The following is a 14153-nucleotide window of genomic DNA, read 5'->3' on the forward strand; positions in this document are numbered from 1 at the left end:
GGACACCTCGGCAGGGTCCAGGTGCAGGTCCAGGGGCACCCACTTTCCATTGCCTGCCCACAAGACAGAGGGCGCTATGAGCAGCAGGGACTGGGGGTGCCCTCCGGAAACAGGCCCCGGCCTGTCACTGCCCCCGGCCGGCTCGCCCACTTTCAGGGAGCTCAGTTTTCACCTGTAAGTGTCCTTTCTGGGATACAGTTCTTCAGTTTCTTAACAAACACAGCAAGGTATTTAATCATACTCTTTTGACAAATATTTAAATCATTTATTGCCATTAATTTACAGCATTTCAATATACACACTGCACAGAAGTACAAATAGCTTTTCAAACACTGGCAATGTGCTTTCCGGTATGTGGCCAGCTGTCAGCCGGGTCATGGTCATTAAGGATATGACTTCTGAGTACTTAAATGCTAATGGTTACAAATTTTGTTCTCTTCAGCTTTTCACTAAGTATATTCTTATATACACATATTACTGCAGATAAAACCTTCATTGAGAATTATTAAATTGATTGCATATTTGTGCTACTCTTTCTGAAGAGAAGGAAAATATTCAGTACTCGTAAGGCAGCAGAGAGTTGGTTTACGGACTCTGCTATGTCTAGAAAAATAGTCTGGTTAGTAAAAACAGCATTCTGTGTATTTTCCTCAGCAAGACTATTCATGATGGTGGAATCCGTGACTCGGCAACAGCAGCTGGCAATGCAGTCCCTTCAAAGGCCGGTTCTTCATCCCCCACTGTTACGCTGATGCCTTTTTAGACATCCTGGGAAGAAGCACAAGGCAAAACCCGTGAGGAAACAACTTCTCCACCAGCCTCAAAGGTCAGGAGGCCTTTAAGAAAGGTCATGGAGAGCTTGACGTAACACTTATTTCCAGTCAGGATTTTACAGAAACAGTGATCGCCTACTTCATGCCAATGTTCCTGTTTTAATCAGTGACTTTTCACTGTGTATTAACCACCCCATCACTGTTTCAAATTCTTGGCATAGTTTTGCTCTGAATCAAGTCTCCCCAAGCTGGGATGCACTTCTGTCCACACCCACCCCTAGCGACCTCTGCTCTACTCCGCCCAGCTCCGCAAAACACAAAGGGTGGGAGGGGTCTGCTCACTCGTGCCGGATCAGCCGTCCTCCCTGGATGAGCTGTGCGACTTCGTTGGTGGCGTGGCAGGCAAACAGGAGCCAGTTCCGAGGCTGCACCTTGTAGGCGAATCTCATGAACGTGAGGGAGTAACAGCAGAGGGCTGTCAGGACACGCAAGACAGACAGTGACTGACAGCCGCCAGGAGCAAGGGCTGCTGGGCCGACTGCCTCAACACAGGAGCGTCTTCTGCTACGACCTTTACATGCTTCCCTAGACGGGAAACTCATGCGATGGTTTGCCCCGTTGCTGGGTACTCTTATTTATTAAAGTCAGTGCACGGACACCAGTTCTGAGCTCCTTTTCTGTCCCCTACAGTTGTTTATAGTCTGTCATCTGAAAGACCTGCTATTTAATCCCCTCAACATGTTTTAAGGTCAAATATTAAGAGTTTCAAGTAAACTTAAAGATGCTTTTTCTGAATAAAGCTCAAGAGGACACACTCTTTAACTGGGGGCACTAACTCTGAAAGGCAGACAGGACCCTAACACATACTTCTAAACACAGCAGCCCAGCTGCTCCCTGCTGTGTGACGTAAGGTCCCTCAATGCCAGCAGGCTCTCTGTGGTACTTTCTACCGTGACTGCAGTATCTGGGGCGACAGACTTGGAACGTGCGCAGGAGCTGTATCCTGCTTTAATCACACCTAAGCCCTCCCCATCGTCCACACCTGCATCCTTACCAAATGTCATCCGCCCACTGATGATCTCTGGGGACTTCTTCATGTCATTGATGGCGGCAATGGGAAGACCCCAGTTGGCTACTGGGCCCCAAAAGTGCTGTAAAAAATGAGGAGAGAAAGAAGACGAGGTGAAGATGGAGCCATGAACAGCTGCGGCTTCCTCTACCTTAGATGGTAACGCGAACTGTGCGGTTAACCCCTGGAAGGTTACCAGGCAGGCAGGCGCTGGGCTGTGCAAGTGCTGGCCTATGAATCAGCAGTTCTCACAGGTGAGACCCCAAACTGAAGGGAGCAGGCACTTTACCAAGGTCCCTGCTAACTTCCAGATGACAGGTAAGTAATCTCCGACTATCTCATTTAGAGAATTTTCAAATGAGATCAACTTCTTGCATAATTCAATCTTGCCACAACTTAACTTAAACCTTGTTAGAACTATTCTCTGCAATGTTTAAATCTATCAGAACTTCTTTTTTCAAGTTTTCATTAAGATATGTATCAGTATCTCTTAATATACAGACCCTAAATTGGATACTTTTTCTGAAGAAAATAACTTAGAAAGGGAAGAAACTGCTTTCAGTTCATATGATCATATTCAGATCAGAGAAGCAAAAAATCTATACTTGGAACCTCAGATAGTATGAAATAAAGATTGAAAAATACTTTTAAAATAATAGTAGCAAGCTATATTTAGAAAATGGACCAACTGTTTCTTACCGGCAACCACAGCCATCACAGGCCACCAAAACCTAGTTGTCCATGTTGAACAGCAGTGGCAGCCAACTTATTTAATTTCTGAGGCTGAAATAAGCCCAGGGGCTTTCCCTATTAAATTAAAACTTGTCTTATTTATGCACAATTTGCAAATAATACTTGAAAGTATGAGGGAGGGAATCCCTGGCGCCAGTGGTTAGGCCTCAGTCTCTCACTTCGGAGGCCCAGGTCTGATCCCTGGCTGGGGAACTAAGATTCCCACAAGCTACGCGGCACAGCCGAAATAAATAAAAGTAAAATATGAAGGAAACCACACATCATTGGCTAAAGACCCTTTTTCGTTATCAGAACATTAAGCAGTGCTTTATTTCTGCCTATCAGAGCATTTAAGATCAATTTAGACTGCAGAATACATTTCTAGATCTGCATTTTTAAATACTAACCAAGATTCACTAAAATTCAAAACCTCCTAAGAATGAGAAAGAAGGGAAATGCAAAAAAAAAAAAAAGATGAGAATTCCCTTTGTCATGATCTAATACTCTGAAATGTTTGCACGATATGCTTGACGCAAGCACGAGGCTGTGCCCCGAGAAGCTATCCAGCGTCAGAGCTGTCCTGTGCCAGCATGCTGAGAACTGTGGCGTCCACGTCTGAGTTACGGACCCTGTAACCTAGGCACAGCTGGTGCACAGAACCTCTGAGGTGCTGGGGTGGCTGATTAGTCCTGCTTTCAGACTGGATTCTGTCTGAGACACACACAGCTGAACCCTTCCTAGTTCTGGTGTCTAGATGAGGGCTGGCCACTTCCCTTCTTCCTCACCCTCCAGACCTCCAGTGACACAATGTCTCCCCCTCCTCACCTGCTTACTTCAGGGAGGGACCTGTCCTTCCCTGTGGCCCCTCACTTTATCCCACATCATCTTCTTCTCTGCCTTTTTTTTAACCACGTCAGTCTACTCCCATCACTTGCTGTCTAACTGTTTCCCGTCACTCTGCTCTGCTCTGCTCAGCGACCTCTGCATCTACAGGTCACGCACACGGCTCCCTGCGGGGCTCGGCCACACCCGGTGTCTGCATCACAGCTGTGGCCAGACAGTGGAGGCCTTGGCGTGAATCTGAAACCTGAGGCAGGGTGGGGACTTCCGGTCACATGACAGTGCTCAGAGTTTCACTGGCCTGAGTGTAGGGTTATATGACACAGGGTTCTGCAAGTCAAGGGCTATATATACACTTGTGGTTATAAGCACTGAGAGATACTTAAGATACATTTCTTAAAAAGAACATAAAGGGAAAATATACTTTCAAAACTAGTTACGAAATTATCTAACCACAGAAAACATCCTTTCTATCTAGTGCGAGGTGCCAGTCGTCACTTCGCTGCTCTGGAGTAACGTCTGGCCTGTGCCGCAGACGGGTGCAGGGCAGGGCGCTGGTCCTCTAGGGAAGCCCGAGTCCAGAGGGGACCTCGAGGACCCAGGGGCCACTGGAGGCGCCCCCGGCCCGAGGCCTGCAGGACGGAGGCAGGATGTGCTATTTTCTGTCCGTAACTCTGCTATGGCACAGAGTCTGCAGAATCCTTGCGCGAAGGAGAGACAGGCTCTTACCGTACTATTTCGTGAGGAGCCGCCGAGATTCGGACAGGAAAGACATAGGGAAGGAAAAAAAAAAAAGATCAGATGCTTAGAGATATTTCAGTTTCTTTAACGGCACATGTGTCCACGTCTCAGTAACAGAACTACAACACAAGCAGCACATTTTTAAAAAGATGAGTTAGTGATATTTCTAATAACAACCTTTACCTGATGAAAGTAAACCTTAATTTTATCAAAAATAAACTTAAAGCCAGGCTATCCAATAGGAATACAATGCAAGTCACACACGGGAGCCACATAAGGAAGTTAAAGATTTCTAGAAGCTATGTTAACAAAAACGAAAAACAGGAGTTAACCTTATTCATTCCAATGTTTCAAAATAGTTTAATTTGGACATGTAACCAAGGACAACCTCACAACGAGGCATTTTGCTCCCTTTTTTGGCTCTAAGTCTGAGATCCAGTGGGCGCCAACACTCCCTGGACCCCTCAGCCTGGACTGGCCACCCTCCACGAGCTCCACGGCCACTTGGGGCTGGGGGTTCTCAGACTGGACAGCACGGGCTTCAAGGGAGCATTTATTTGAATGCAACTAGTTGGACATACGCACAGTGCTGCAGAGTTCTATCCACAGTGAACTTTCCACTCTTACTAACAGGCTATCACCAGAACATAAGCCCCTAAAAATAGGTGTGTAATTCTATATTCTGTTCGTGACTGAAACTCTGGTCCAAGTGACACCCAGCATTCACAAGGCATTCAAACAATGTTTGCTGAATGAAGAGAAAAAACTTTCAATGTTAATTGTTTTCCTGAATGTTAAAACTAATGCCATTCAGAAATATGTCGAGTTACCTTCATTGCTGAAAGGCTAGTTCTTCTTTCCAGGATATAGCTGAACAGTTCTGTTAAGGCAAACTCTTATTAAAGTACAGCTTACTTCCCTGGTGGCTCAGATGGTAAAGCATCTGTCTACAATGCTGGAGACCTGGGTTCAATCCCTGGGTCGGGAAGACCCCCTGGAGAAGGAAATGGCAACGCACTCCAGTACTATTGCCTAGAAAATCCCATGGACAGAGGGGCCTGGTAGGCTACAGTCCATGGGGTCGCAAAGAGTCGGACACAACTGAGCGACTTCACTTTCACTGAAAGAATCACTGGAATAAAATGACAAAAATCTTTATACACACAGTCACGTCCGAATAACTCATCTTGTCCTTTTGTTCCTGGGCACGTCGCTCGACTCCCCCATCCAGGAATGAAACCCACGCCATGCCCCCTGCCCTGGAAGCGGAGTCCCAACCACTGAATCACCAGGGAGGTCCCTCCTCTAGTTGTTTCGAGTTAGGGCTCAAGGAAGTTCTAATTTTCAGCGTGAAAGTACTTGCCAAAGGTGCTAATTATACACTTCAAGTAGCTTCCATTATGAACTACGACCAGCCTAGAAAGAGCCCGTCTTTCACAGTTAAGTGAGCTGTTCTAACAGATGACATTTCCACTGTGGAACAAGCAGGTCTCAGCTGAGCACAGGGCTTTACTGGGGGGCAACGTCCTGAGCCGGTCAGGGCAGGGTCCAGCAGTTTACAGGCTGCAGTCACCTCTGGGGGTTGCTCTCCTCTGTTCAGGGTCTGGCAGAGGCCTTTTATTCACCGATCAATGACCAATGGCTTGGTTTTTTTTTCCTACAAATTATTTCAGAAATATTCCAAGATGTAGTTCTTAAAATCCAAAATGTGAACTTGATAATTTAGTTTTCAATTCAGAACTCTCTCCTTGGATTGTACAATAGTTCAAACTCTAGCCTATTTTACAACAGGTGACCTTAGGGCAGAATGTGAAGGAGGAATTAATTTCTGCCACCATTCCCTCCCTGCTCAGTAAGAAAGTCCTACGTGAAACTGATCACAAAAATAATGTTGATCACATCTCTTTAATAGTGGTTTAATGATTATAAAATGACCTTGAGAATAAAACTGTTCTAAACATCCTTGGGAAATACAAAAATCCACAACTCAACGTCTCTTAATTCTGCGTCAGAGTTGTCCAAAACGTGAATCAACTATCAGTCAAAAAATCTAAAAAGGACATTGGTGCAGGGCCAAACTAGAAAAGTTTCCCAGTATGAATAGCTATTATAAAGAAAGATAAACCTAAAAGCCACACAAACTGCACCTGGGGACAGAAATGTGAAACTGCGTGGAGAACACCCTCTCTCCACTCGGGACGCTGCCTGTACTTCAGTGAAGGTTAAAAAACCTCAAAACAAAACAAAAAAAACTCAAAATGGATACAGGTTTTCTTAGGAGAAACCAGGTAAGAATGTTGATGGAGGGACCTCCCTGGTGGTCCAGCGGCTAAGACTGTACTGCCAATGCAGGGAGCCCCAGGGTTGATCTCTGTCAGGGAACAAAACCACACCTGCCCCAACTAAGATCCCACCTGCCCCAACTAAAGATTCCACCTGACCCAACTAAAGATCTCGCACAGCCAAATAAACAAATAATTTAAAAAAAAAAACAAAAAAAAAGCCGAATGATGATGGAGGTGAGAGAGGAGGAGGACCAGGACCACCCTGAATAAACATTATCTTCTTTTCCTCCTTTATTTGAATACTGCTTGTCTGGTCCCAGGTCTCTTCCACACCCATTTTTATTTTCAACAAGTCTCCTGGGCACTGACAATTTGTTTCCTTTTCCTAAAATTACTGACAGTAATTGTTAGCTTTCTCTGCAAGTACTCTGGGTAATTTAGGTAATTTATAACTTGCTTTCAGTTCAGTTCAGTCTCTCAGTCGTGTCCGACTCTTTGCGACCCCATGAAGCAGCACACCAGGCCTCCCTGTCCATCACCAACTCCCGGAGTTCACTCAGACTCATGTCCATCGAGTCCGTGATGCCATCCAGCCATCTCATCCTCTGTCGTCCCCTTCTCCTCCTGCCCCCAATCCCTCCCAGCATCAGAGTCTTTTCCAATGAGTCAACTCTTCGCATGAGGTGGCCAAAGTACTGGAGTTTCAGCTTCAGCATCATTCCCTCCAAAGAAATCCCAGGGTTGATCTCCTTCAGAATGGACTGGTTGGATCTCCTTGCAGTCCAAGGGACTCTCAAGAGTCTTCTTATACAGTACTAAAAGGATCCTAGCATAGTCTGTGTATATCGCTCCTGAGAGTAAAGCAAGACTCTGAGATATTCTAGACCGCAATTCTCTTAGAGGCTGAAAATGGTGACCACCATTTCATTTATTCTCACCAACTTTTACCTGATTTTCTACTTCAAGTTAAAATCAGGGTGTTTTTACAAATCATAATGTGTGATATTCAACTGGTCAAAACTAAACTGGAAGGCAGAAAAGAAACTCTTGTGGCCAGTTCTGCTTCTATACTCAGCCTCAGAAAGTGTTTGAAGGTCATTTACATGACAGGGAAGCAAAGCCAAGGGCAGGGTATGGAAGCTTGTGGCAGAGAAGGGACACATACACAGGAAAAGGGGGTGCAAAGAAAGCACTGACACCTTCTTTTCAAAACCATTTTTGTGCGTAACTACTTCCCTTCAAATCTTAAATATACATTCCTGTTTTGGCTTCACAAGTTTGGCATGCAGAGGGTCTCGATGTCTCAACTTTTCTGCGTGGTTTGGATCTTAGTTTTCCCATGTGGCTAGGGAAGTGCTGGACCATCTGATGTCTGAGGACCATTCAGCTCTAACATTCTATTCTATTTGGAAAGAGTTCTGTTTTCCCCTGCAACTTCTCCCTTAGGTATTAACTATAAATTCTTAAAGCTCTCCTGGAAGCTTAGAAGTTAAAATTAACAGAATAGAAAACCTTATTAACTGGAGAATACTCACTGCAAGCACCCAACTTACCTGGAGTTTATAAGAGCATGCTGACTGATAAACTGATTTTCTAACACTCATGATCTAGGCTTACTTAAGAAGACCTCCTTTGCACATATGTGCACATAAACATCCATTCACTCCTCTAGGAAGGGGAATAAATCTCTAGTATAATCATGCACAGACTTTGACAGACCACAAAACACACATCCTATCTCCAAGCTTAGCTGCTCCTTCTAATTTATTTTTCTTAATTCAGGAGGGAGAATAAGAGGAGAGGACCCCTCCTCCCCCCCAAAAAGCTATCTTCTTTTGCTTTCCACTGATAAGGTATGTGAGGACATAATTTATTCTTCTTTAGAAAGATAACAGAATAGAGATCCAGAAAGTTCTTGATTCAAGATTTTCATTAAGGTAAGAAGAAGAAATCAGGGAAAGGAAAGCTGAAAGGTACCAAAAGGAGAGTACCAGGAACTCAGGGACTAAGCACGGAATATTCATAAAAATACAAGTTAATAGAACATTTCTTTCGGTAAGTATACACAGCACTATGGTGTGTCATCAAACAGTTACCGAAGCACAAAAACCAAGAAATTTGTCCAAGACTGAACTGACACAGCTGGAAAGCAACAGGGCTCGGATTCAAATTCAATACTTGGTGCAATAATACTGCCAGCACTCACAATAAAAACTATTGCTAATTACTTAATATTTTAATACTGAGACCCTATTTTAATGTCCCAGTTGTCTGAGTAATGCCTTTTAGAGCTGTTTTCATCCATACCAGATCCAAACAAAATCCACACACTGCCTTTGGTTAGAGCCTGCTCTTTCAACTCAGGTTTCTCAACCAAAAAAAAAAAAAAAATCAACATTTTAAAATACACTTGAAAATTCACTTCAGTAAGAAAGGCATTTCAATCTTATTCAGAAAATGTAACTGACAGGAGTTTATAATCTATGTGAAACATGATTTTAAATTTTTGCTGCAGATGTCAACTCTGTCGTTAATAAGATGACTTTAAAACTCTACAACAGCTTTAGTTTGGAAAACCTCTATACCCCTTTGGCAGGCTGTAATTAGAAGGCTGGAGCTCTTGAGTAGTCCAGGATTGCAAAGAATGTAGAACTGATGAGATGAACAGGTACAGAACCCCATTTCTGATTGGAGGAGAATATGAAATTGTCTTATTGCTTCATTTGCTTTTGCAGAAGCAAAGCAGGGGCTGTAAGGAAGACTGGAAGAACCAACAGAGGAAACATCCCTTTAATAAGTTCTGGAGAGAGAAGTCTGTCTTTCTAGGGGAAAAGGCTAATAAAAGAGCTTCTGATGAGACTTTTGATACCAGTCCCCAAACCTGTCCTCAATCATCTCTTGGCAGGCTGGCATGAGATCCCACTGCTGCCAAGAACAGCAGAGAAAACAAGCACAGTAGGACACTCACTTTCTCCGTTCAGTCCACAAAAGTACTTCCAGGTCAAAATACACAGCTTCACACCTTGTGAAAATGAGCGGGACCCTGTAGGGCCTTTCTGGGTACAAAAGCCCCTCCATGCCCCCATTTCTTGTTACAGAAAAGAGTTTTAGTCTCCAAGGCCTTCCTGAAGTTCTCAAGGGCAGATTCAGGCAGTTACTAATGGGGAAAGTCAGGAAACACAGAAAGAAGGAAATGTAAGCAAGAAAAGTAATGAAAGAGTAAACAATAGTTCAGCGACAAACCAAGTCCTAACGCTGCTGCTAACTCCTAAAGGGACACACACAACAGTCTAACACAGACCTTTGAGTTGTTCTGCAGGAACAAAGACCCCACCCATGGTGGGGGTGGTGACTACATTCCCACCATAAGAAGCTGGAACTAGAAGACTGTCATTATAGTTATAGTTCAGTCGCTCAGTTGTGCCCGACTCTTTTCGACCCCATGAATCGCAGCACACCGGGCCTCCCTGTCCATCACCAACTCCTGGAGTTCACTCAGACTCACGTCCATCAAATCAATGATGCCGTCTAGCCATCTCATCCTCGGTCATCCCCTTCTCCTCCTGCCCCCAATCCCTCCCAGCATCAGAGTCTTTTCTAATGAGTCAACTCTTCGCATGAGGTGGCCAAAGTACTGGAGTTTCAGCTTTAGCATCATTCCTTCCAAAGAAATCCCAGGGCTGATCTCCTTCAGAATGGACTGGTTGGATCTCCTTGCAGTCCAAGGGACTCTCAAGAGTCTTCTCCAACACCACAGGTCAAAAGCATCAATTCTTCGGCTTTCAGCCTTCTTCACAGTCCAACTCTCACATCCATACATGACCACAGGAAAAACCATAGCCCTGACTAGACGGACCTTAGTCGGCAAAGTAATGTCTCTGCTTTTGAATATGCTATCTAGGTTGGTCATAACTTTTCTTCCAAGGAGTAAGCGTCTTTTAATTTCATGGCTGCAGTCACCATCTGCAGTGATTTTGGAGCCCCCCAAAATAAAGTCTGACAGTTTCCACTGTTTCCCCATCTATTTGCCATGAAGTGACGGGACCAGATGCCATGATCTTCGTTTTCTGAATGTTGAGTTTTAAGTCAACTTTTTCACTCTCCTCTTTCACTTTCATCAAGAGGCTTTTTAGTTCCTCTTCACTTTCTGCCATAAGGGTGGTGTCATCTGCATATCTGAGGTTATTGATATTTCTCCTGGCAATCTTGATTCCAGCTTGTGCTTCTTCCAGCCCAGCGTTTCTCATGATGTACTCTGCATAGAAGTTAAATAAGTAGGGTGACAATATACAGCCTTGACATACTCCTTTTCCTATTTGGAAGCAGTCTGTTGTTCCAGATTGTTATTAAGATTTCCCAAACCACCTGGTTATGTCACCACCCACCAGTCAGAAGTCCACAAGCTGATCACACACCCTGCAACTCTCGCTTTTTTGTTTTGTGTCTTTAAGAACCCTTTCTTGAGAGTCATCTGTGAGTCTGGATGAACGTGAGCCGCCCCTTCTTGGTTTGCAGGGACCCTGCAATAAACACGGCACTTTCCTTCTCCACCATGCCGGGTTAGGAGATTGGCTTTGCTGTGTATCGGGTGTATAGACTCAAGCTCTGTTCAGTAAAATCCACATTTATGATTTTAACTTTTCCCATAACAGGAAACTTTTTAAAATGTTTCTGCTACAAAGACAGCAAGCTATAATAGAAATACATAGTGATTTGAGGTTTCCAACTATTTTCACACCCCTCACCTGGTTTAATGTTCTCAACAACCCAGTGAGACAGGACATTATGATTAAGCCCATTTCATAGATGGGGTAACTAAAGTCCACTGGGATTGACTGCTGGGGATCCCTTGGCCTGAAGTCATTCTTCGGAATCCTAGCTGAGAGCCAAACCTCGCAGCACTTTCCTGGACACTGCAATTCTCTTCCTCATTTAGTCAGAGCTTAATACAATTAAAGCGATGCTAGAGAAGTTATACAAACACTAAAGCTACATGAACCTAACCTCTGAAAATAGGTTAGACCACACATCAAAGCATTCAACTGAAATGTCTGGCTCTCAGACACCTATCTAGTAGAAAAAATATAAATTTAGAAAAGTGGGGCTAACTCTCTTCCTTGAAAATACATATATTCTACAAACTCTTCCTAGGTGATCATCAGCATATTTCTAATATGGATAAGATTTTATTCTTAATTACACCATACAGCCTTATCCTTAGTTGTCCTTAACTATTAGGAAGGCTCATACACAGGAGAAAACATCAGTAAAACCTAAGGTAGTATCTGAAGCCATAGGGAAACTTAACTGCAGGGACTAAGCACACAGCCTCACATGATTACTTTGCTCAGACTTTCCAGGACATTAACCTGATAAATACTGTACTCCACAGTACTAAACATCTATCTTAATTAACCACAGTGCTATACAAGTACAAAAAGTTTTGTTTTGTTTTGTTTTAGAAAACTCAAGAGTGAAGTTCTTGATCCCAAATTTACGGCAGAAAATTATTTTTCTTACCCTACTGATCTTTAAAATTAGAAGTAAACAGTATTTGCAATAAGATTCAAAATCTTAACAAATTATATATATTTTTTTACTGGTAAATAAAGCTGCCTTCATACTGTACCCTATGGATGGTTACATCTCTTAGCTGTCATTAACTCTTTACTACATTAAACTGTTGAAAAACATTGCAGCGCTAAATTTACCTAGGTTTAAGAAAACCACACAAATAAAAACTAAAATTTAAATTTATTCTCCAGGGAAGAATACTGGAGTGGGTTGCCATGCCCTCCTCCAGGGGATCTTCCCCACACAGGGATTGAACCTCTGTAGTCTCCTGCATTGGCAAGCCGGTTCTTCACCACTAGCGCCACCTGGGAAGCCCCCAAATAAACTATATAAAACGGCTTTAAAGTTTTACTAAATATTTTGAAATACAAAGCAGGCATCTCAAGGCTAGAGATAGCAATAAAATACAGAAAGTGTCTTTAGGCCTTTCATCCCGGCAAAGCCCTTTCACCTGGAAAGAATCAATGGAAAATAACATGCAAAAAAGCGTGCGCTTGGTTGGCAGAATATTCGTCTGCAAAATTGTATTGGATATGACTCCCTCCCACCCACGCCTGACCTCCTGAAGCTGAGAAACGCGAAGGACGAGTCGACCCGGCGGGCACGGTGCCCTTGTGGCGGAGAAGGAGCCCTGGCCCCCGCCGCTCCGCTGGCCCCGCGCGACTCCAGGGCGCGCCCTCCCCGCGCCCGTCCGCCGCACACCTGCCAGGCAGGTGCCTGGAGGCGGAGCCCCGGCCCCACCCGCCGCACCCGGCCGGCTCTCAGCGCTCGACCGCGCCGGGGCTCCACCTGCGCCCCACCGTCCGGAGGACCCTGCGCCGCGGCCCCCCAGCCGCCGGCCCGCTACCCCGGGACCCCGCTCGGCCGACTGGACTCCCGCCCCGCTGCCCGCGCCCCTCGTCACGCGCGCCATCCGCTCCGGAGCCCGGAGCCCGGAGCCCGGAGCCCTCTGCGCGTCCAGGGTCCGGCCCCGGGGGACTCGTCACCTCAGGAGTGGCCGGCTCCCGCCCGCCCCGGTGTCCGCGCCCTCGTCACGCGCGCCATCCGCTCCGGAGCCCGGAGCCCGGAGCCCGGAGCCCTCTGCGCGTCCAGGGTCCGGCCCCGGGGGACTCGTCACCTCAGGAGTGGCCGGCTCCCGCCCGCCCCGCTGCCCGCGCCCCTCGTCACGCGCGCCATCCGCTCCGGAGCCCGGAGCCCTCTGCGCGTCCAGGGTCCGGCCCCGGGGGACTCGTCACCTCATGAGGTAGTCCCGGAAGTCCTTGCTCCGGACATAGTCCGCCGCCTTCCGCACCAGCGCTCCTGCCATGGCCGTGCCGGACACCTAGCCGCCCGCGGTGCCCTCGCCGCAGCGCCTCGGATCCCAATGACACCCGGCGAAGCGGACAGCGCGGACACCGCACCCTACCGCCCGCGCGCGTCACGACAGCTCGGCCCCGCCTTACGGCCGCCGCCCGGCTCTCGGCCTACTGGAGGGCGCTGAGCGCGAGACGACGGCGCCGATTGGCTGGCGCTGGCCTCACACCTCCGCCCCGCCCGTCAGAGGCGGTGCGCGGAGGGGAAGGGGGAGGGCCGCTGCCGTAAAACGGCCGGGGCCCGGCGGCGATTGGCTAGCGGTTGCTAGGCAGCCAAGCGGGCGCGCGCCGGGCGGCAAGTGACAGCTTCCTGGCGCGCGGGTCCATCCTCGCCGCCCGCAGGGGCGCGCTACCCGCCTCTCGTGGGTTTTTGCAGCTGCCACAGGCTCCGGACAGGCGGCGTCCCCAGAAGCCGCCCTCTGTACCGGCAGGAGAGCCGGTCACAAGCTCAGGACCGACCCCGGAGCTGCAGAGCCACGTGCGGGGCGAGCCGCCGGGAGAGGGAGACGTGGGAGCGCCCGGCTGTTCTGGGTTTTGCTTTGTTTTTATGGTGAATGTTTTACACTGGCCCAAACTGTGGAGGTATGAGTCAATTAAAAGGCCTTTGGTGGGGAGAGAGGAGGGAGGGGCGGCGGTCCAGAGGCCCTGGGGCATCTCTGGCAAAGGCATCAACTGGAACGTAAACACCATTATTATTTATTTATTTTTAATATGGGAGGATGGGAAACGATTTCCATAGCCACCAAAGGGAGAGAGTCAAAGAAATAGGCCTGCGTCCTTTCCGCGG

General features: G+C 46.8%; 1 protein-coding gene across 1 annotated transcript; it reads right to left on the reverse strand.

The window, feature by feature from the left end:
• Positions 1–241: 241 nt before the first annotated feature.
• Positions 242–13432, reverse strand: MPC1 (mitochondrial pyruvate carrier 1). Its single transcript, XM_052645713.1, has 5 exons — positions 13250–13432; positions 11860–11863; positions 1828–1924; positions 1116–1248; positions 242–768 (listed from the first exon to the last, which is right to left on the reverse strand). The coding sequence occupies exons 1-5, from the start codon at positions 13318–13320 to the stop codon at positions 744–746; spliced, it is 330 nt and encodes a 109-aa protein (XP_052501673.1). The 5' UTR covers positions 13321–13432; the 3' UTR covers positions 242–743.
• Positions 13433–14153: the final 721 nt, after the last annotated feature.

This window comes from Budorcas taxicolor, chromosome 9 (genome assembly GCF_023091745.1).
Source record: "Budorcas taxicolor isolate Tak-1 chromosome 9, Takin1.1, whole genome shotgun sequence".
NCBI classification, from domain to species: domain Eukaryota; kingdom Metazoa; phylum Chordata; class Mammalia; order Artiodactyla; family Bovidae; genus Budorcas; species Budorcas taxicolor.

Excerpts from the sequence above, each read along its gene's own strand:
- MPC1 (XM_052645713.1), bottom strand. The coding sequence starts at position 13,320 with ATGGCAGGAGCGCTGGTGCGGAAGGCGGCGGACTATGTCCGGAGCAAG. Across the intron at positions 1,249-1,827 it reads CAGTGGGCGGATGACATTTG|CCCTCTGCTGTTACTCCCTC; the intron begins GTAAGGATGCAG and ends GTGTCCTGACAG. Across the intron at positions 769-1,115 it reads GGACGGCTGATCCGGCACGA|GATGTCTAAAAAGGCATCAG; the intron begins GTGAGCAGACCC and ends GCTTCTTCCCAG.